We start from the raw sequence: 23,341 nt of genomic DNA on the forward strand, positions 1-23,341 counted from the left end.
AGGGTGCAATCTGACAGATTTGGAGCGCTACTTCAAGGACGAATGGGCAATACTGATTAATGAAATACCCTTTCAATTTATGACCGTATTCAGTGTAAGTATTATTTTAAGGTAGTGCATATGTGTAACCAAATTATTTTAGTTTTTTATTTTTCTTTCCCCACCCAAAAAATTAGTTTATTCGTTCACCCATGACAGCACCACGAGAGAGGGGATCCGCCCACCAAGGACAGGAAACCTACAGGCTTAAAAGGGTGGCACCTCTCTCTCGCCTCTGATTGGTTTCCTGTCCTTGATGGGGGAACCTTTCAGGCTTACCTGAGAAGACCTTCCTGTCCCAGACCCGGCTGGCCGGTTCAGGCAGGGATTCATTCTCTGCCTCGGCCAGTGCGGGATCCTTGGAGGCGCCATGGTGGGCTCAAGGGGGCCTGCTCTGTGAGTGGTGCAGAGATGAGCTGGCCTCTCCAGCCTAGGGATGGACCGCTCAAGCGTGGCTCGGATGGCAGGGAAACTCCTGCATTCCGCAGCTCCCTGGTAAGGTAAGCAGTAAGTAGGGCCTCGCCGGTGAGTGACGCGGTATGCACGGCCGGATGACGCGGCTGGATGACGGACATGATGGGGGCACGGTCGCATGGACAGTGAGGCCGCGTGACTCACAGGGCTGTGGAGTCGGTAAGCCAAACCTCCGACTCCTCAATTTCCGTGACACAGACTCCCTCATACATGGCTCATGTTTAAGTGATAAATTTACTGTAGCACAGATTCATCTCCGCTAAAAGCCTAGACCCTTAGATCAGGAATAGGACAGACATTTATAGGACATTTCATAACTTTCCCAAATTGTTAGGAAACAATATTCCCCACAAACTGCATTGAACTACTGTACCAATTTATTATATATTTTAGGATTTGGAGTCTGTCCATTTTATACTGACTCCACCAAAATGGACACCGACTTCATGACTCCGACTCCACAGCCCTGGTGACTCTGTGGGTGCAGTGGGGGGACGTGGCGCGCAGCCGGGTGACGCGGGGGGAACTGTGGCTGAAGAGACCCCCGATTTCTCCTCCTGATTAAGATCCTTGATCAAGGAAGAGCTAGGCAAGGCCCCCTCCAAAAGAAACAGCAGCGCAGCGAGGAAAGAATCCTTCTCTGGCATCAGAAGACTCCTCAGTTCCTATTTACCCTGAAAACTTGGATGAATCTTCCTTTTCCACATCCTTTTCAGATAGCGACTCAGGCTGTTACTGTTTTCCCCTGAACGAGGTTGACGCCTTGGTTAACGCCGTCCGTACCACAATGGGTATCGTGGACTCTTAAGACAGAGAAGTCTGTTGAAGATAGGATGTTTGGGGGTCTAGACATGAAGAAAGTGTTTTCCCTTAAATAGTTAAATTCAAGAGTTAATCCAGAGAGAATGGAAGAAGCCATTAAGAAAAGGCTCTCTTCCTCCTTCATTTAAGAGGAAGTATCCCTTTGAGGAAGCGTCATGTTTCTCATGGTCAAAATCCTCTAAACTAGATGTGGCCATAACCAAAGCCTCCAGGAAGTCCTCTCTACCCTTTGACGACATGGGGGCGTTGAAGGATTCGCTTGATAGAAGGGCGGATACCTTCCTAAAAGGCACATGGTATACTGCAGCGCAGGGGCCTTAAAGCCTGCAGTCGCAGCTACCTGCACTTCAGGACTTTTTAGATTTGGCTGGATCAGTTAGTCACAGTTAAAGGAGGGAGTAGCAAGAAGTCAAATCTTGTCCTCGATACCCCTTGTTCAAGGTGCTGCAGCCTTTCTTGGCGATGCATCAGCGGACTGTTTTTAAGGCTGGCAGCAAGATCAGCCGCCTTGTGGGAAAAGTCTTGGCCATAGGACATTCAGGCCAGATCCAGGTTGTGTTCCATCACTTGCGAGGGAGAATATCTGTTCGGTCCTACGATGGATGACATACTGGAGAAGGCAGGAAATTCTGAAAGTTTATCCGCAGGAGACCAGTGAAGGACCAGGACAAATACAAGGAGCACAATCCAAGAGGTAGAGGACTGCTATTTGGATCCTCCTCCCAGGGAGCCCGAAATTCAGGGCAATGACGTTTAGCCCAGGTGGGGGGAAGGCTTTCCTCCTTTTTCCCAGCCTGGGAGCGCATCACTGCAAGCAGATGAATCCTCGGTCTGGTGAAGTAGGGACTGAAGTTGGAATTTTCTTCTCTACCCCGGGGTAGATTTATTGTTGCTCCCTCTCGCTCCTCTGCGGAGCAGCAGCTATCACTCCAGCAGGAGGTTGAGGACTTAATCTACTTCCCCTGTCTGGATGATTTCCTTGTAGTAGGGAAATCATTCCATGATTGTGAACATCACTTGAAGGAAGTGATGTCTACCATATAAAACCTGGTTTGGTTGTTAAACTTGCAAAAATCTAAACTAGTTCCTTCAAAAGTCCAACTATTCCTGCGAATCAGGTTAGATTCAAAAAAGCAAGAATCTTGCCCACCGGCCCAAAAAATTAAAACTATTCAACATATCCACATCTACTTGATTTCAACTATTCAAGTAGAGAGAGCCATTGATGTCCCCTCTGTCACTTAGAAGTGCCATGTCCCTGATGGGTGCCTTGACATCCTGTTTTCCCGCAGTCCTATGTGCTCAATTCCACACTAGGGCTTTACAGTGGGATGTGTTTATATAATGAGTCAGTTCTAGGGGGGCAGCTGGAAGGTAAGCTAATGTTATACCCCCGCTCGGCACAGTCCCTTGGGTGGTGGTTAGATGACAGAAACCTGTCCAGGGATGAGTCCTTCCCGGGTACTGGTCACTGATGCAAGTCCATCGGGTTGGGGAGCCCATCTAGAAGAAGAACTAGTCCAGGGGATTTGGTCAGAAGAAGAGAAAAGCTTCTCCTCTAATACCAAAGAGTTATTGGTGATTGATAAAGCGGTAAACAAATTCCTTGTATCCTTGCAGGACCAGAACGTCTGGGTGTTCTCGGACAACCATGTAGCCGTGGCCTATATAAACCACCAAGGGGGTACATTGTCAAAATACCTAATGAAAGTGGCAGACAAGCTGTTGCAGACGGCAGAAAAACATCTACTTTCCCTTACTGCTTTGCACATAAAAGCAAGCGAAAACACCATGACAGATTTCCTGAGCCACAGTACTTTAAAGGAGGGAGAATAGGTTCAGAATCAACAACTCTTCTCCTGGATGACCCAGATGTGGGGTCTTCCAGTGGTGGACCTATTTGCCACCAAGCAAAATCAAAAAGTAAAGGAATTCTGCTCCTTAAATCCCAGGGAAAATCCATTGGGTGTGGACTCTCTCTTAATTCCATGGATGTTCAGTCTAGCATATGCCTTTCCCCCATTATCCCTGCTTCCAGCAGTGATAAGGAAGGTTAGGGCATGATCAAAGTAATGTCTCCCATGCGTGCAGAGCTGACAGGCTGCATCGCATAGGGAGCTGCTGCTCTCTATGCTATGCTGCCGATCAGGCTGCAAAAAGTGAAAGTCCCATAGTGGGACATGGTGTAAAAGTAATAAAAATGCCAAAGTGAATAAAAAAAAAAAAAATAGATAATCATCCCCAAAAAATAAAAATATTTTGTGCCCACAATATTTATGAAAGAAAAATTAAACATATTTGGTATTGTATCGTCCGGAACGACCTGACCTATAAAACTGTCCCACTAGTTAACCCCTTATTGAACACTGTAAAAAAAAAAAAAAAAACGAAGCAAAAAGCAATGCTTTATCATACCGCCAAACGAAAAATGGAATAACACACGATCAAGGATGAATGTAAATAAAAATGTTACCGCTGAAAACATCATCTCGTCCCACAAAACACAAGCCGCCATACAGCTTCATCACCTGAAAAATAAAAAAGTTATAGTTCAGAATAAAGCGATGTAAAAAAATTATTTTTTCTAGAAAATAGTTTTTGTGTAAAAGCGCCAAAACACACACAAAAAAAACTATATAAATGCGGTACCGCTATAAGCTTAATGACCCGAAGAATAAAGCTGCCTTGGTGCATACCCGAGTACCCGATGCAAACAGAAGTAGCAAGCACTTGCGCTCAAGACTAATGACAACTTATTCAATATGATGACCTAATGTTATCAAATTCTGTCGTACCTCTGGGTTCAAAATGTATGGGTTCAAAATGTACACTATACCCCTTGATAAAATCCTTGAGGGGTCTAGTTTCCAAAATGGAGTCAGTTGTGGGGAGTTTCCACTATTTAGGCACATCAGGGGCTCCCGGAATGCGACATGGTGTCCGTTCTTGATTCCAGACAATTTTGCATTCAAAAAGTCACACAGTGCTCCTTCCCTTCTGAACCCTGACGTGCGCCCAAACAGTGTACTTTCCACACAAATGGGGTATCGGCTTACTCAGGAGAGATTGCACAACAAGTTGCATGTTGCAATTTCTCCTTTAGAAAATGCAGAACTGGGGGCTGAAAAAACATTTTTTTGGGAAAAATATGAAAATTTTATTTTCACGGCTCCATGTTATAAACTTCTGTGAAGCACCTGGGGGTTCAAGGTGTTCACCACACATCTAGATAAGTTCCCTGAGGGGTCTAGTTTACAAAATAGTGTCACTTGTGGGGGGTTTCCACTGTTTAGGTACATCAGGGGCTTTCAAAACGCAACATGGCGTCCGCTAATTATTCAAGCAAATTTTACATTCAAAAAGTCAAATGGCGCTCCTTCCCTTCTGAGCCCTGCCATGCGCCCAATGTTTTTTCCCCAAGTATGGGGTATCTGTGTGCTCAGGGGAAATTGTACTACAAATTTTGGGGTCCATTTTTTCCTGTTACCCCCTGCAAAAATAAAAAAATTGAGGTTTAAAGTAACATTTTTGTGAAAAAAGTTAAATGTTCATTTTTTTTTCTTCCCCATTCCAAAAATTCCTGTGAAACACCTGAAGGGTTATTAAACTTCTTGAATGTGGTTTTGAGCACCTTAAGGGGTGCAGTTTTTAGAATGGTGTCACTTTTGGGTATTTTCTGCCATAAAGGCCCCTCAAAGTCATTTCAAATGTGATGTGGTCCCCAAAAAAAAAAATGGTTTTGTAAATTTTGTTGTAAATATGAGAACTCGCTGGTCAACTTTTAACCCTTATAGCTCCCTAATAAAAAAAAAAAAAAAATTTGGGTTCCAAAATTGTGCTGATGTAAAGTAGACATGTGAGAAATGTTATTTATTAACTATTTTGTGAGATATGTCTCTCTGATTTAAGGGCATAAAAATTAAAATTTTGAAAATTGCTGAATTTTTTAAATGTTCACCAAATTTGTTTTTTTCACAAATAAACACAAGTGATATCGAAGAAATTTTACCACTATCATGAAGTACAATATGTCACAAAAAAAGTCTCCGAATCAGCGGGATCGGTTGAAGCGTTCCAGAGGTATTGCCTCATAAAGTGACAGTGGTCAGAATTGTAAAAATTGGCCCGGTCATTAACGTGCAAACCACCCTCGGGGTAAAGGGATTAATGGCGGGCACACAGCCCGCAGAGCGGCAGCAGGAGCCGTGCTGCGGCTACAGTGTGCGTGCTATTAAGGTGAGTGAATGGTCGCACACAGTCCCGGCATGGGGAGCAGTGACTATTCTGGCACAGCATGTCACAGGGTGAAAGTGCATGGCAGTAACGCCATGTGCGGCTCAGACAGTGAGATCCCTGTCGGCAGCAGAGCAGGACGCAACGCTGGAGGAGTGAGGAGGTGAGTATAATTGTTTCTTTTTTTGTGTGCAGCGTGATGGGGATCAGGGGGTGCCAAGCATACCATGATGAGGGGTGCCGAGCATACCAGGAAGAGATGAGGGGAACCATACATACTAGGATGAAGGGTAGCATACATACCAGGAAGAGGGATGAGGTGTGCCATACTTACCATTAGCTGTGCTGCAGGTACAGTGTGCGTGCTATTAAGCGAAATGAATATTCATTTTCTTTAGTAGCGGGCACAGTGTAGGCTGCAGCAGGCGGCTGCTGCCTTCTCTGCCCCGGTCCTCTGCCGATTCCCCACACCCACTATATATTTCTATCGGACATAAAAAGTCCATCTTATAGTCCAAAAAATACTGTGTGTGTATGTGTACATATATGTGTGTGTGTGTGTGTGTATGTATATATATATATATATATATATATATATATATATATATATATATATAATATTATAGTGACAAAGTACTAGAGGGGAGATATGTAGCACTGAGATTAAGTGCAGTAATTATATATAGGAAAAAGGTTACAGCACACGAGTGGGTTAATCAGCCATCTTAGTGCTAGGGTGATTAAACGCCTGTAGAAAGGGAGGAACTCTGAGGATAAAATCACAGCCTTTCAGAGCATTTGTTGTGGGGAGGGCCTGGAGGTGACAGCTCTGAGCTGTTTTGGTCAAATGAAGGAAAGACAAATCTGGGCTTGTTTGTTCCTGAAGTGGGGGGGTTACCCGTAGCAACAAGGACTGTTCCATACGTTATGGTTATGTTTTGTTTTTCCTGTTAGGCCAGGAAGGCTGTGTTTGTTTTTGCTAACATTGCTGTAGTTTATTCAATGCTCTTAATAAACTCAGCAGAAGATTTAAAGAGACAGTGTTCCGGTGTAAGTCTGTGTGTAACCAAGTGTGCCGATCTACCACAATATATACGTTTGCACAATATATACACTCAACATGACCCACAGGCACCCAACCAGCGTGCTTGCACGGACAGAACACGAACCATGCACAGGAAGCTTACTCTCTCCCCCTTCCTCCAGGTCCCTGTCGCCATCCGCGTCCCCCATGCTGCCCTCAGCCCTATCTTCCCCAATAAACTCACCCGTGTCCATTCCCGAGTCTGACTCAGAATCCGACTCTGACACAGACCATAGACCACAAATGCAGGACATGGTTGACAGCCTAATCTCTGCCGTCAACCAGACCCACAATATCAAGGAAGACTTGTACATTTCCCAAGACCACTCAGTCTCCTTAAAGAAGACAAAACGTCCCCCTCGGACGTTCTCCAGTCCCAAGGAATTTGAAGGAGTTCTCACAAAACACTGGGAGCACCCTGACAAGCACTTCCCCGGAAGGAAGCAGCTTAACATCTTATATCCCTTCAACTCCGACCTAGTCAATCAGTGGTCAGAATCCCCTTCCGTCGATCCTCCAGTATCTGGCCTTTCCTCCAAAACCATCCTATCGCTGCCCGACGGGTCATCCCTTAAAGACAACACAGACCGGTAGTTGGAATCACTAGCTAAGTCCGCATTTGAGGCCTTAGGGGCTTCCCTTTGTCTCCTCTTCACCTCCGCATGGGTAGCCGAATCCATTTCTGCCAGGGCATTAACGCCTCAGCCCCCACAGAGGATATGGCGGACCTAGCATACCAAATTGCGCACGCCAGAAAGTACCCCTTAACATCTTCCCTAGACGCAGCCAACTGCTCAGCCCGGGCCAGCAGTAATACTATAGCCATTCGTAGGATCCTGTGACTCAAGGCCTGGAACGCGGACCCCCAATCCAAAATATCCCTCACCAATCTCCCCTTCCACGGCTCTCGTCTGTTTGGGGCTAAGTTAGATCAGCTCATCGCTGATGCAGCGGGGGGAAAAACACCTCCCTCCCCCAGCCTAAGCCCAAACGTTCATTCAGTCCTAGACGGACCCCTCAGTTTCGCCCCTTCACATCCTCCCAAGGTCCCAGCCCAACAGGACCGTCACTCGACCCAAAGAGAAAGAAGAAAACTTTCTTTCAAACCTGCCCCGGCCTGGTGCAGACAGAGTCCACCTAACAAGAACTCAGAATCCCGAGCCAACAAATTTTCCTCCGCGTGACTTGCCACAACCACCCGGGACAACCCCCAGGGTGGGCGGCCGCCTCCTCCTCTTCCAGGAGGCCTGGCTAGTGGCAATCGACGACGCCTGGGTCTGAGTGGGAGTCTCCACAGGATACAAGATATAATTCTCTACGCTTCCACAAAACCTTTTCTTCTTGTCCTGTTCCCCAAGAGACTCAGCCCAAGTTTGTTTTTTTCGGGGCCATCGATTCCCTCCTGGCATCAGAAGTCGTTATCCCCTTACCCTCAGAGCAACTCTTCAAGGGTTTCTATTCCATCCTATTCGTAGTCCTAAAGAATGATGGATCCTTTCGTCCCATCTTGTACCTCAAGCTACTAAACCTCCAAGTGCGACTCTGTCATTTCAGGATGGATTCCTTCCGATCCGTGATCTCTTCCATGGAACACGAAGAGTTCCTTTCCTCAGTGGACATCCAGGATGCCTACCTTCACATCCCTGTTTGCAAGTCCCATCAGAGATTCCTTCGGTTTGCGACCCTAAACAATCACTACCAGTTCACAGCCCTTTCGTTCGGCTTAGCCACGGCTCCCAGGGTATTCACCAAGGTCATGGCCACCTTCATGGCCATCCTCCTCTCCAAGGGAATCATCATCATTCCCTGTCTGGGCGATCTATTGATCAAGGGGCCGTCCTACAAGGACTGCTACCAGAGCCTCCAGATCACACTCGATACTCTCTCGTGACTCGGCTGCATCGTGCACAAGGACAAGTCCTCCCTGACCCCTCCCAACGCCTGACCTTCATAGGCATGGTGTTCGACACCTCACGAGCCAAGATCCTACTTCCAGAGGTCAAGATCTCAGACGAGTCATCTGTGCCTTAACAAGCACTTCCCCCTCTGCGACTCTGCATGCGAGTCCTGGGAAAAATGGTCGCTGCCATGGAAGCCGTTCCATTTGGCAAGTTTCACACCCGCCGTCTTAAACTAGCCCTCCTCTCAGCATGGGACAGAAAAACATCCTCCCAAGACCATCCCATTCGTCTGCCTTCACGCGTCAGACATTCCCTGACTTGGTGGACCCTCTCACCCTCCATCTGTCAGGGGAGATCCTTTCTCCCCCTCAGGTGGCCGGTAGTCACCACAGACGCCAGCCTCCTCGGATGGGGAGCGGTATTCCATCACCACATGGCGCAAGGCTGCTGGAAAGCCCAAGAGACATCCTTTCCCATCAACCTGCTGGAAATTAGGGCAATTTATCTCTCCTGCATTGGCAGAACCTTCTCGCTTGTCAACCAGTTCTTATCCAGTCCGACAACGCCACGGCCATGGCGTACATAAATCTTCAGGGTGGCACATGAAGCAGGCCCATCCACTCAGAAGTGTTGCGGGTCCTCCTCTGGGCCGAACGCCATGTGTCTGCAATATCAGCAGTCCACAGATCAGGGGTAGAAAACTGGGCCGCAGACTTCCTAAGCCGACAGAACCTGTCCTCAGGCTAGTGGTCTCTCCACCCAGCAGTGTTCAACCAGATCTGTCAGAAGTGGGGCACCCCCGATGTCAACCTAATGGCGTCAGGGGCAAACCGCAAGGTTCCTCTTTTCGTGAGCAGGGCCCAATACCCTCAAGCGATCGCTTGCGATGCCCTAGTCATTCCGTGGGCTCAGTTCTGCCTGCCATACCTCTTCCCACCCCTTCCGCTGATCCCCAGGATTATCAAGAAAATCAAACTGGAAAGTGTTCCAGTTCTCCTCGTCGCCCCAGACTGGCCCAGGAGAGCCTGGTATCCTGAACTCGTCAATCTACTGCCAGACTTCCCCTGAAAGCTTCCAGAATGCGCAGATCTGCTCTTTCAAGGTCCACTCTGCCACCCGAATTCTCGGTATCTCAATTTAACGATATGGCCATTGAAGCCACGGTACTAAAGAAAGCAGGTTTCTTTCCTCAGGTCATACAAACCATAATCAGCGCAACAAAACCTGCCTCATCTCGCATCTATCATCGGACCTGGAAGGCTTTCTTCAGGTAATACAAAGAAAAACAATTAGCCTCAATGTCTTCCTTTCTACCTACCATCTTGGCCTTCCTACCAGCTGGTCTCCGCACCGGCCTTTCCCTCAGCACCCTCAAGGGGCAGGTTTCTGGCTTCTCAATACTGTGCCAACGTTACTTTGCATCAAAACCACAAGTCAAGACATTCCTACAAGAGGTGGCCCACCTAGCCCCACCATACTGCCACCCAGTAGATCCTTGGGACCTCAACCTAGTGTTAGGAGCCCTCCAAGTACCCCCATTCGAACCTATCCAACAAATCACAACATCCTTCCTCTACTGGAAGGTCATATTCCTAATAGCCAACACATCCATTAGGAGGGTCTCCGAGCTGGCAGCCCTCTCCTGTCGCGCTCCGTTCCTTGTCATTCACCAGGACAAGGTGGTTCTTTGACCCGTACCGTTCTTCTTCTTACCTAAGGTGGTCTCCGCCTTCCACCTAAACGAGGACATCGTTCTCCCTTCCTTCTGCCCGGCACAGCCTGGACCTGGTCAGGGCCTTACATTGCTACCTCGCAAGGTCAGCTCCCTTCAGGCGCTCTGACTCTGTTCGTCGTCCCTGAAGGCTGCCACAAAGGGCTAGCTGCTTCCAAATCCACGATCTCTCGATAGATCCGCTCGACGATCCATACCTACGCCTTGGTGGATGCCGGCCTAGGTAGAAAAGTGCTGTAGGCAGCGGTCGCCGACTGCGCAACCCAGTAAGCACAGAATCCATGTCCCCCCTCCCCGCCTTGTGGGACTGCTTTTGGTCGTCCCATAGTTACCCGTGTCCCCCAATGAAGGGATAAAGAAAGAAGGATTTTGGTAGTTACCGTAAAATCTCTGTTGGAGCCTTCATTGGGGGACACAGCATGCTCCCTATGCACCCATGTCTGTCTGTTTCCAAGTGCCTCAATAGTGACAGCAACATACACCCATAGTTACCTGTGTCCCCCAATGAAGGCTTCAAGAAAGAGATTTTACGGTAAGTACCAAAAATCCCTCTTTATTAAATGCACCCATAGACTTGAATGGCTGAGTTTAATCTAAGCCTCTGCAAAGAAATGGTGCATGCTGCAGGGTTTTTTTTTTCCTTTTTCCTCAGACAGTCAGAGAAAAATTGTTGAAAAGCCTTACTGAACAACATGGGTCAGTGTGCTGTGCGTGTACTATCCGATCAAAAATCAGACCGCACACGTCAGATTTATATGCTCTCCAGTCAATACCCTTTTTAGTCTATAAATATTTATCATTTGTTTTGAGTTAATCTAATCTGATACCTGTTGATCTACTTCTACTCTTAGCCAGCTGGGTGCCTTGCTTGTTTAGTGGGGAAAATAAGCATATACACTGCCGATTTTGCAAGTTTTCCCACCTACAAAGAATGGGGAGGTCTGTAATTTTTATTTTAGGTACACTTCAACTGTGAGACAGAATCTAAAAATAAAAACCCATTTAAAAATCATAAAATGTGAATTTTATTGAGAATTCTGGCTCACAGACTTGTTAGCTTTTTTTTTTTTTTTTTTTTAAGAAGCCCTCATACTTTGCATTCATTACCTATATTGCACCTGTTTGAGCTCGTTACCTGTATAAAAGACTCCTTTCCACACACACAATAACCTCTCAACTATGGCCAAGACCAAAGAGCTGTCTAAGTAGACCAGGGACAAAGTTGTAGACCTGCACAAGGCTGGAATGGGCTACAAGGACAATAGACAAGCAGCTTGGTGAGAAAGCAACAACTGTTGGCACAATTAGATGACTGTCAGTTTCCCTCGGTCTGGGGCTCCATGCAAGATCTCGCCTTGTGGGGGTGTAAGGAGGATTCTGAGAGAGGTCAGGAATCAGCCCAGAACTACACAAGAGGATCTGGTTAATGACCTGAAGAGAGCTGGGACCACAGTCTCAACAAACATTACTGTTCGTAACACACTACGCCATCATAGATTAAAATCCTGCAGGACACACAAGGTCCCCCTGCTCACGCCAGCACATGTTCAGGCCCATTTGAAGTTTGCCAATGACCATCTGGATGATCCAGAGGAGGCATGGGAGAATGTCATGTGGTCAAATGAGACCAAAGTAGAACTTTTTGGTATCCACTGCACACAGTCTTTGGAGGAAGAAGGATGATTGCAGCCTCAAGAACACCTTCCCAACCATGAAGCCTGGTGGGGGAAATCTCATACTTTTGGGGGGTGCTTTTCTGCAAAGGGTAAAGGACGACTGCACCGTATTGAACGGAGGATGGATGGGGTTATGTATCTTGAGATTTTGGCCAACAACCTCCTTCCCTCAGTAAGAACATTGAAGATGGGTCGTGTCTCGGGTTATTGTCATGCTCGAAGACACAAACACACAGCCAAGGCAACATAGGAGTGGCTCCATAAGAAGCATTTCAAGGTACTTGAGTGGCCTAGCTAGTGTCCTGAACCCAATAGAAAATCTTTGGCAGGAGCACTCGATGTTGCCCAGCAACAGCCCCGAAACCTGAAAGATCTGGAGAAGATCTGTATGGAGGAGTGGGCCAAAATCCCTTCTGCAGTTGGTCAAGAACTACAGAAAACATCTGACCTCTTTAATTGCAAACAAAGGTTTCTGCACCAAATATGAAGTTCTGTTTTTCTGTTGTATCAAATAATTAATTTGCATTTTACTGCTTGAAATACACCGCGTGCAGAATTATTAGGCAAATGCGTATTTTGATCACTTTGATACTTTTTATACATGTTGTCCTACTCCAAGCTGCATAGGCTTGAGAGCCAACTACCAATTAAGTAAATCTGGTGATGTGCATCTCTGTAATGAGCAGGGTTTTGACTAATGACATCAACACCCTATATAAGGTGTGCTTAATTATTAGGCAGCTTCCTTTCCTTTGGCAAAATGGGTCAGAAGAGAGATTTGACGGGCTCTGAAAAGTCCAAAATTGTGAGATGTCTTGCAGAGGGATGCAGCAGTCTTGAAATTTCCAAGCTTTTGAAGCGTGATCACCGAACAATCAAGCGTTTCATGGCAAATAGACAACAGGGTCGCAAGAAGCGTGTTGGCCAAAAAGTGCAAAATAACTGCCCATGAATTGAGGAAAATCAAGCATGAAGCTGCCAAGATGCCATTCGCCACCAGTTTTGCCATATTTCAGAGCTACAACATTACTGGAGTATCAAAAAAGCACAAGGTGTGCGCTACTCAGTGACATGGCCAAGGTAAGGAAGGCTGAAAAACGACCACCTTTGAACAAGAAACACAAGATAAAATGTCAAGAATGGGTCAAGAAATATCTTAAGACTGATTTTTCAAAGGTTTTATGGACTGATGAAATGAGCGTGACTCTTGATAGGCCAGATGGAGGGGCTAGAGGCTGGATCTATAAAGGGCAGAGAGCTCCACTCCGACTCACACGCCAGCAAGGTGGAGGTGGGGTACTGGTATGGGCTGGTATCATCAAAGATGAACTTGTGGGACATTTTCGGGTTGAGGATTGAGTGAAGCTCAACTCCCAGACCTACTGCCAGTTTCTGAAAGACAACTTCTTCAAGCATTGGTACAGGAAGAAGTCGGTATCGTTCAAGAAAAACATGATTTTCATGCAGGACAATGCTCCATCACATGCATCCAACTACTCCACAGCTTGGCTGGCCAGTGAAGGTATAAAAGAAGAAAAAATAATGACATGGCGCCCTTGTTCACCTGATCTGAACTTAATAGAAAACCTGTGGTCCATCATAAAATGTGAGATCTACAGGGAGGGAAAACAGTACACCTCTCGGAACAGTATCTGGGAGGCTGTGGTAGCTGCTGCACGCAATGTTGATCAAAAACAGATCAAGCAACTGACAGAATCTATGGATGGAAGGCTGTTGAGTGTCATCATAAAGAAAGGTGGCTATATTGATCACTAATTTTTTTGATTTTTGTTTTTGCATGTCAGAAATGTTTATTTCTAAATTTTGTGCACTGATATTGGTTTACCTCGTGAAAACAAGTGAGATGGGATTATATTTGGTTTTTGTTAAGTTGCCTAATAATTCTGCACAGTAATAGTTACCTGCACAAACAGATATCCTCCTAAGATAGCCAAATCTAAAAAAAAAAAACACTCCAACTTCCAAAAATATTAAGCTTGGATATTTGAGTCTTTTGGGTTGATTGAGAACATAGTTGTTGATCAATAATAAAAATAATCCTCTAAAATACAACTTGCCTAATAATTCTGCACACAATGTAAGTATGCAAAAATCATACTGTAATTTTCTGGTTTTTATTTTTAGATTGTGTCTCACAGTTGAAGCGTACCTACGATAAAAATTACAGACCTCTCCATTCTTTGTAGGTGGGAAAACTTGCAAAATCGGCAGTGTATCAAATACTTATTTTCCACACTGAAACTTCATTATTAGTACCAGTTGACATTCAAAATATTTAGCATCCACCCCTTCATGAAGAATAGGTGTATGAGCTCATGTAAATCTGTATTTTGCACCTCTGATACCGCCCCACTATAATGTGTCTATTGCTACAACCTGTGGAAATTGTATTTTGTTAAATATATCACAGTGGAAACTGCCTCTCCAGATGCATCAAACAAGTGCATGTGCAAAGTACATTCAGAGTATACAAGTGAATAAATGCATACTGGAAGAGGACAAGTCAATGAGGTGTAGGTCTGGGGTATATACCTACAGTCATGACCGAAATGTTGGTACTTTTGAAATTGTTCCAGAGAATGACATATTTCTCCCAGAAAACTATTACAATTACACATTTTGGTAAAGCGACTTGTTCGGCTCTCAGAGAGGCAGACACAGGACACACGTCTCGGGTTAACTTCCTGCTGGTTTATTGTATGGCATAAACTCCAGCAGCGTTCCACAAAAATAAACAAGCCCTCTCCGGGATAACGGAAAAACAAAAGATAAAGTATAGCAGAGTCCATATGCAAGTGAGGCTTCGCCCACTCCGGGTAGCACAGTGAAGTCCCACCAAACGCCTGTCCTTCGGTGTTGCTCTCTGGCTTCACCACACACAGCCTGGAGACTGCACTCTCCAGACCACACTAGAGAAAAAAAAATAGTGACTGAGCATTTAACCTTGCTCAGCCACACCCTGATGGGGGAGGCAGGGTGAATGACTTCCCACCCGATCTCTATGCAATTCACACAAAACCACTCCCTTAACAATGGTGATTACATTCCCAACATATAACATGCTGGGGAAAAGTTGTAGGTTCAGTTCACACAGGCTAGAAGACGTAGTGACCCATACCTCCCCTCACATATAACGCCAGTGACCCTATCACATATTCCCCACTTTCTGCCCAAAGCTGAGGGTTTGGGCACCTTCAGGCACCAGACAGGGAATTCTAGAGAGTACATCAGCGTTTCAGTCTAACTTCCCGGGCCTATGCTCCATGTGAAAATTAAAGTCCTTGAGACCTAAGAACCATCTAGTTACCCGGGCTTTTTTACTCCGCTTTTCCCTCAACCACCTCAAAGGGACATGGTCTGACACCAGCTTAAACTTCCGACCTAGTAGATAAGATTTCAGTGTATCTATGGCCCATTTTATGGCTAAGCACTCTGTTTCTACTATCGCATAATTTTTCTCGCAGGATGAGAGCTTCCGGCTCAGATAGAGAATGGGATGTTCCTCCCCATTTATCTCTTGAGAGAGTACAGCTCCCAGGCCAACTTCTGAAGCATCTGTCTGGACCACAAATTTTTAAAGTCTGGTGCGACGAAGACCAGCTGCTTACACAGTGCTAGCTTCAACTGTTGGAACGCAGTCTCTGTTTCCTCCGTCCATTTCACCATCGTTGATCTGGTGCCTTTTAGGAGATCCGGAAGTGGCATCATGGCAAAATTTTGGATAAACCGCCAGTAATATCCCACAATTCCAAGGAGCGCCGTCACTTGCTTCTAAGAGAGCCGTTGCGGCCATTTCAGGATTGCCTCCACTTTATTGACTTGTGGCTTTATTTCGCCCCTCCCGACGACATAGCCCAAGTACTTGGCCTCCTTTCCAACGGCACATTTTCTCGGATTTATTGTAAATCCCGCCTTCCTCAGAGCATCCAGAATCGCCTGTACCTTAGGTAGATGACTAGCCCACAATGTTGTCAAGGTAGGCTGCGTCATACTACTTATGTGGGGCTAGGATCTGATCCATAGCCCTCCGGAAGGTGGCTGGGGCCCCCTGCAGTCCGAACGGCATCCGAGTGTATTGGAAACACCCATCAGGTGTCGAAAGCCGTCTTCTTCTTGACCGTCTGGGATATTGGATCTGCCAGTAGCCCTTCGTTAGGTCTGGTAATATACCTTGCCGGTCCAAGCCTCTTGATGAGTTCGTCGACGTGGGGCATCAGGTATGCGTCACACTTTGACACCTCATTCAGCCGGCGGTAGTCGTTACAAAACCTCCACTCCCCATTGGGTTTTGGCATGAGGACGATGGGACTCGACCATCCACTCTTTGACTCCTCTATCACACTGAGGTCTAACATCCTTTTCACCTCGGTTGATATCACCTCCAGGCGTGCTTCAGGAATCCTGTACGGCTTCAGGTTTACACTTATATGTGGCTCTGTTAGCACATCATGCTCTACCACCTGAGTCTGCCAAGGCAACTCTGAGAACAGGTCACGATTCTGCTGTAGCAGTTCTCAACACTGTTGCTTCTGGGCTGGCAATAGTCTCTGCTATAGTAACATCTTCCACCTTGCCTTCAGGTGCGGCTCCCAGGCAAGGAGCTTCCACGGGTTCCCGATCTCGCCACGGCTTGAGCAGGTTTACATGATCCACTTGATGCAGCTTTCTTCAGACAGGCTGGTGGACTTTATAATTAACTTCGCTGACTTTCTCCACCACCTCATATGGGCCTTGCCATTTGAATAGGATCTTGCTCTCGACTCTGGGGATTAGCAGAAGAACACTGTCCCCAGGCTGGAACAGCCTCAGCCTCGCCGACCTCCTATGCCTGGAGGAGATGCTCCTTCACGATAGGCATCACTTTCGCCATTGTCTCCTGCATCTGGGCGACATGTAAAATGATGCTCCGTTGTGGCGTAACCTTGGCTTCTCAGGTTTCTTTAGCGATATCCAGGAGCCCTCGCAGCTGTTGTCCATACAGTAGCTCAAATGGAGAGAAGCCAGTGGAGACTTGCAGAACCTCCCTTACCGAAAAGAGCAGGAACGGTAGCAAGTAGTCCCAATCATGTCCATCCTTCTCTACGACTTTCTTGAGCATCGCTTTTAAGGTTTTATTACAGCGCTCTACTAGGCTGTCTGTCTGCGGATGGTAAACGGAGGTTCGCAGCTGGGCAGTCTGGAGGACCCTACACAGCTCCTTCATTACCTTGCTCATGAACAGGGTCCCTTGATCAGTTAGTATCTCCTTCGGCAGACCGGTCCTGGCAAATATATGGACTAGTTCCCGAGCTATGCTCTTACTCGATGAGTTCCTTTGCCGTTACCGCTTCTGGATACCTGGTTGCATAGTCCATGACCACCAGAATGTATTGGTGGCCCCGTGCTGATTTCACTAAGGGCCCTACTAGGTCCATAGCGATCCTCTCAAAGGGGATTTCTATCACCGATAGTGGGATTAGTGGACTACGGAAGTGGGAAGAGGGAGCAGTTATTTGGCAGGTGGGGCAGGACCTACAATTGTGTAGGATTTCCCTGTAACACCCTGGTCAGTAAAACCTCAATATCCTCTCCTCATTTTCTTGACTCCCAGGTGTCCCCTCTTCCCCCCCAGAGTATGTGATTGGGCCATATCGAATACCCTCCTTCTGTATGGCCCTGGAACGAACAGCTGTTCCACCTTCTCACAGCCCCTTAGTTTAGTCATCCAATATAACAACTCCCCCTGAACTGCAAAGTGGGAGAATCTGGTGTCTGCCCCCGGCTCTTGAGCATCCCCATTACATACAGTAACTTGGTCAAACTGCCCCTTTAAGGTCAGGTCCTGAACATGAGCAGTCCCAAAGTTCTCTCCGGACACATCTAACTCGGGAAGATCGGCCTCCTCGGTCACAGTCTCATCTTCGTCGCTGGCAAGAACACAGTGAGAACTCATCCAATTGAGATTTCAACGGGTGTTCTTCCCTAGGGATCTTCCTTGACGACCCTGACCTCGTGGGTCTGGGCACCACAGTCTGTTCCCACTGTCATGGTGGCCACAGAGTAGTCCTTGGCGTCCCCATGAATGCACCGAACACCTACGGTTTTGGTAGGGGCCAACTGGTGGGGAAGGGTATCTCTGATTAGGGTCACTAGACTACCAGAGTCTAACAGTCCAAGCACCTTTACTTCCTTAATGGACATAGCACACACCTGCGGCCCCTCGCTGGATTGACAGTCCACACTGCAGGATGGATAAGCATAATAGGAACACCGTCTGTCTTGGCTGCAGTCCATTGACTCTGCGGACATATGACACTGGGCAGGTACGTCTCCTGGATTGTGACACTGCCAACAGACCACATCCTTAACAGTCCTTGCGGCACCTTCAGTGGAAGTGGGACGCCCCCCATTTGTGGCTCGAAACCCCTTCCGTGGTGAACTCTCATCCCAGTACGGGGAAGTGACACTATCCGGTTTCCCGAGGGATTTCTCAACCACCAGGTACCTCCTCTACTAGGCCGACGAGGTCGTCTGCTTTCTGGAGATCGCCCTGGGCAACCCAAGTCTGTACCGACTTGGGAAGGGAGTGTATGTGAGCATGTAATACCAATAGGCGCTCGTTCTGGCGCCCGGGAGCAACTCCTGCGCTTGTGTTCTGCTTGAAGACCATGGCCCTTTTTGCTAAAAAACCACCCTTCTAATTACATCAAATTGGGTCGTCTGGGAGGCTGCAGAACAGTTTAACACCTCGGGCATATTTTTGTTTGGTGATGAGCCCCACTGGAGATATACTAACAATGCTAAGGTTGTGAACTTCAAAGATAGAATTATTAAAAACAAAGGGATCAACAGGAGAGACCAGGTGAAGTCACTTGCTGGCTTCTTCCTATTTCTCTCCAGTTGATTGAGAACGTGTGTGTGTGTGTGTGTGAGTCAGTCAGTCAGTCAGTCAACTGGAGCGATGAGGAGTGAAGCCAGACTACTCATATTTCTACACTCCCTGACTAGCTTTTCATGTTATGGGTCTGATTCATCAAGACCAGCGTTATTTATCACTGTTTTGATGAGTGGGCATGCTGGAGTCAGGTACTCCTGATTCATGAAACCATACATTTCTTTATAAATCAGGAGTGCCCCAAGAGTGGCTTGCACCTCGCCACAAATCCTACTTCAGCGTCTGATTTGTGGCTTACGAAACGCTGCTGCTCTTCATGAATTTGACGACCAGCTCCAGATTCGGCCGTTTTGGCAAAGCTAGGAGAAGTTGGCTTGAAGACTCTACAAGTCGCAAAATTTAAATGCAGCTCTGCGTTGTGCCTTAATTTTGAGACTTTTCAAAGCTTTTACGCCACAATTACGGCATGAAAGCTTTGATGAATCAGGCTGTTTTCTCTGAAATACCACAGTGATTCTGAGTAAAACACATCTGGCTGAATTCGCTCAGCCAGGCTCAGATTCATGCTGCCCATGGTTTGTAATAACAGGTTCCATTTAAAAAAATATAGTTGGCACGGCACATAGCTCTGGTGCCTTTTTAAAGAGCACCTACCACTAAATGATAAATATTTCTTTTGAAGTCTGTCTCCAGGTCAAATAAATGTCAGAAGAGCATTGCCCTAAAATGAAGTATATTTCCAAATGCTGCAGATCCAGTGCAGACCCTATCTCTCTGGAAGGGTAAGCTTTATATTATTGCTTGGCCTTCCCGCCTCTGGCACCTCAATGGCAAAGCAGTCTAATCAATTCTTCCAAATACCTTTTTATCCCTCTGACTATAACAGAACTAGTGTAAAAAAAACAAAACCTTATTCCTATTGTGTTCAAGTAGTCATAGCTCCCCATGCAACCCCCCCTTTATTATACCTCCCAACTTTTGAAGAATAGAAAGAGGTACAAATCATGCGGCGTGCCACACCTCAATCCACGCCCATTATCTTTCTTCCCTGGCAGGAGGAGTTGTCAGAGGAGCACTGGTAGTGAGGAAAATTCAGCAGATGCTCGAGACTGCAGGGTATAGACCCAAATCTGGGAGTGTCTGCTGTATCCCAGACAGAGGGGACTAGAGATGAGCGGATGGATTCCTGGGTCTCTGGTCCAGCGTCCAGATCAGTGCTACCTGGCTGCTGGACAAGGAGGCCGCAAATCTCTGAACTTCCCGGGCAGCGTGACGTCATCTGTGCGTCCTGCGGATGTCCGTGCCAAGCTACACAAGAACAATCCTCTCCCCTTTATTTGATGCGTTTTGGTGCAGATGTGAAGCCGCGTGAGTTCCCGGCTCGAATCCCGGGGAGATGCGATCACAGGAGAAAGAGGTGAGTAATTTATTCACTAACCAGTGAGCTGCCCCGCACCCTGAGGAGGAGGAGCTACGGAGCGACATCGGAGAGGTGAGTATAAATAGAACCCTGGAGAACAGCTGAGCCGTGACGGGACGCGGGACTGAGCCCTCAAATCGGGACAGTCCCGCTGAAAACGAGACAGTTGGGATGTTTGCCTTTATTGTAACCACAGAATGCATTGTAACTTTTATTCTTACCATCCTGGTTTATATATAATTTGAGTAACGTGTGTGGTTTTTGTTTCTATTTTTTTGTGTAGGAGTGTGCCTGATGAAAACCCAAGTTATATTGAACGATGTATAGTTTTATGAGCAGAACTTGGGTTTTCATCATTTAATCCTCTGCTCTTTCTGAAATTTCCAGACCAGTGGGTGGTCCTATCATTGAATGACTGTTTCCGTTCTATGTGTCCATACATACATAGCTGTCAGTCACTGATAGGACCAACAATCCCCAACCAGAGCAGAGGTTTAAATGATGAATACCCAGATTATACTGAAGGTTTTCTCACAAAAACTACATATCAATCTGCTCTTCTCCCCCTGCTCTATAAAATGGTGCCTGCTGGTTGGACTGCATTTGTATGTTGACAGATTGTCTTTAAGGCTATGTTGACATGTTATGTTTTTTTCTGCGTGTTTTATGCCAATTTTTACCTGCGTTTTACAGTACCTGCAAAGTCTGAGATTTCAGAAATCTCATGCACATAGCTTGTATTTTTTGTTTTTAGTGTTTTGTCAAATACCTTGGTTTTTGCAAAATGCAGCATGTCACTTCTTTCAGCTTTTTTCACCAAATGAAAGAAATGGGTAGTGCAAAAAAACACTGAAAAAACGCAGGTATCAGGTTTTGCTGCATTTTTGGTGCAAAAACCTGAGGAAGTTGAAACAGGTTATTTTTTATTTGTGCTAAACTTTATCAGCATGCGCAAGAAACAAGTGTACCCTGACATAAACGCTGTAAAAAATTCAGCAAAATTTCAGGAAAACCTGCTTTTTTGACGCAGCTTCTTTACTGCCAAGAGAGCAGGTTTTGCTGCAAAAAAAACGCATCAAAAGCACAAAGTGTGAACATAGCCTAAATACCCCAAACTTGTTTTCATTGGGTACGTACAGTAAGAGGGAGAAGTTAAAATTTTGTAAAGCAAGAGAAACCGAACACTTATATTCGTCTTTTGCTTTTTGGTTTACTTTATTGTGTGGAATAACTATTTTCATTTTATAATTCGGGTTACAGATGCGGTAGTGCCAATTGTGATGTTTTTGTTTTTTTTTTACTTTGGGCCTAGTTGCCTAATGAATGAAGCAGTGGTGACCAGTCTATTGGTTCTTGTTTTACTCCGCCTAGGAGGCTCGAGTGTTTGGCAGATTGGGGGCAATTCTTTTCTCCTGACGGTCATGGCACTCTGTAGTTGCTTTGCAGGGAGTGCTGATATGATTGCAGTATTTTGAAAAAGTGCTACCCGCATTACACTGTTTTGTGTTATCCCTTTATTTTCCCCTTTATTGAGTGATAACACTGTTGTAGGAGACAATATAGCAAATAAAGGTAGCAAAGCTTGCTGCCCTTGTTCAGGAATCCTTTCTTGGGTTGCCATTAGCAGTGCATTCTTTAATGGCACCCTCTCTGTGAGTTAGGCCATGGCCCCATTATCAGTATTTGGTCAGTATTCGGTCAGTATTTTTTCTCAGGAGTGGGAGCCAAAACCAGGAGTGGGTGATAAATGCAGAATTGGTGACTTGTTTCTATTCTACCTTTTCTCTGATTGTTCCTCACCTGGTTTTGGCTCCCACTCCTGAGAAAAATACTGACCAAATACTGATAAGTGGGGCCGTGGCCTTAGTGTGATTGGCAAATTGTAGGAGATGGTAGGCTACTTATTTCAACTGTCCTCCTTTGTTTTCTTTCTCCAAGGTTCAATTGCTATACTCAGCAGATATTGAATATATTTGTGCAGCCGACACCTGCCCTGGCTTCTGGGAATGCTTGTTTCATTCCTGGTCTTGCTCTTCTGCTCCGGTGGCTCATAGGATCAAGACATTCACTGCTTGGATAAAGTTGTCACCTAACCAAAATGTCCTAAGATTTGCATCAGCTTAGGCTGATGCAAGTTGCTGTAATTGAGAAGCATTTACTATTATTCTGCTCCTTTTTTATGCAAGTTTTTATTGACTGAAACCAGTTAGTGAAAAGGGCAGAGAAATTTAAAAAAAAAATTGTGCCCAGTTCTTTGTACACACAGCATCCCTTTTAATTGTAGTTAAAGTTGACATTAGGACCTTTGATGTAAAACACTATATGTGAACAGAATTGTCTTATTGATTTATAATAAATATTTACTGCCTAATTTTCACTTTCTTACTTTACCATTACTAGGTGAATTTCAACGAACCACTCTCAATGCTTCAGCGTCTGACCGAGGACATGGAATACTACACCCTGCTGGACCGGGGAGCTCAGTGTGAGAGTTCTCTTGAGCAGCTGTGTCTAGTCGCTGCCTTCACTGTATCTTCATACTCCACCACAGTCTTCCGTGCCAGCAAACCTTTTAATCCGCTTCTAGGAGAGACATTTGAGCTGGATCGAATGGAGGATTGTGGCTATCGCTCGCTATGTGAGCAGGTCTGTCATGCTTACATACTAAATATAGTATGCATCTACAGTGGCAACCAATTACTTCTGTCTGGTTGTTGTGATGCCATTTCCCTGGTGATGAATTGAAAGTGCATGAAGTTGTTGTCATTCATTTATTTATTTATTTTACTCACTTATATAGCACCACTAATTCCACAGTGCTTTACAGACATTATCGGCACTGTCCCATTGGTGCTGTCAATCTAGATTCCTTATCAGTATGTCCTCCTGCAAGACCTTAATTTTAACCAAAATGCTTTTGAATAAAGAGGTCTGGTCATTTAATTAAAGAAAACTGACTGCCAAAATGTTTTGCATATAATATTTACTGATAAGATCATGGAGAGTAATTCATTGTTTACAATGCTATAACTTGGTATTTTGTAGCATAACCTCTTGCTTTAATT

At 45.9% G+C, this 23,341-nt stretch overlaps 1 protein-coding gene across 1 annotated transcript in view; it reads left to right on the forward strand.

The window, feature by feature from the left end:
* The window catches only part of OSBP (oxysterol binding protein), a 113,274-nt gene that overhangs the window by 60,932 nt on the left and 29,001 nt on the right, over window positions 1–23,341 (forward strand). Inside the window, exon 8 of the mRNA XM_073686137.1 lies at window positions 22,677–22,922. Within this exon, the coding sequence (XP_073542238.1) occupies window positions 22,677–22,922 (246 nt within the window). The remainder of the gene's footprint in view (window positions 1–22,676; window positions 22,923–23,341) is intronic.

Source organism: Phyllobates terribilis, unplaced genomic scaffold (genome assembly GCF_046119375.1).
Source record: "Phyllobates terribilis strain yellow unplaced genomic scaffold, ASM4611937v1 Scaffold_5__5_contigs__length_657084704, whole genome shotgun sequence".
Taxonomy (NCBI): domain Eukaryota; kingdom Metazoa; phylum Chordata; class Amphibia; order Anura; family Dendrobatidae; genus Phyllobates; species Phyllobates terribilis.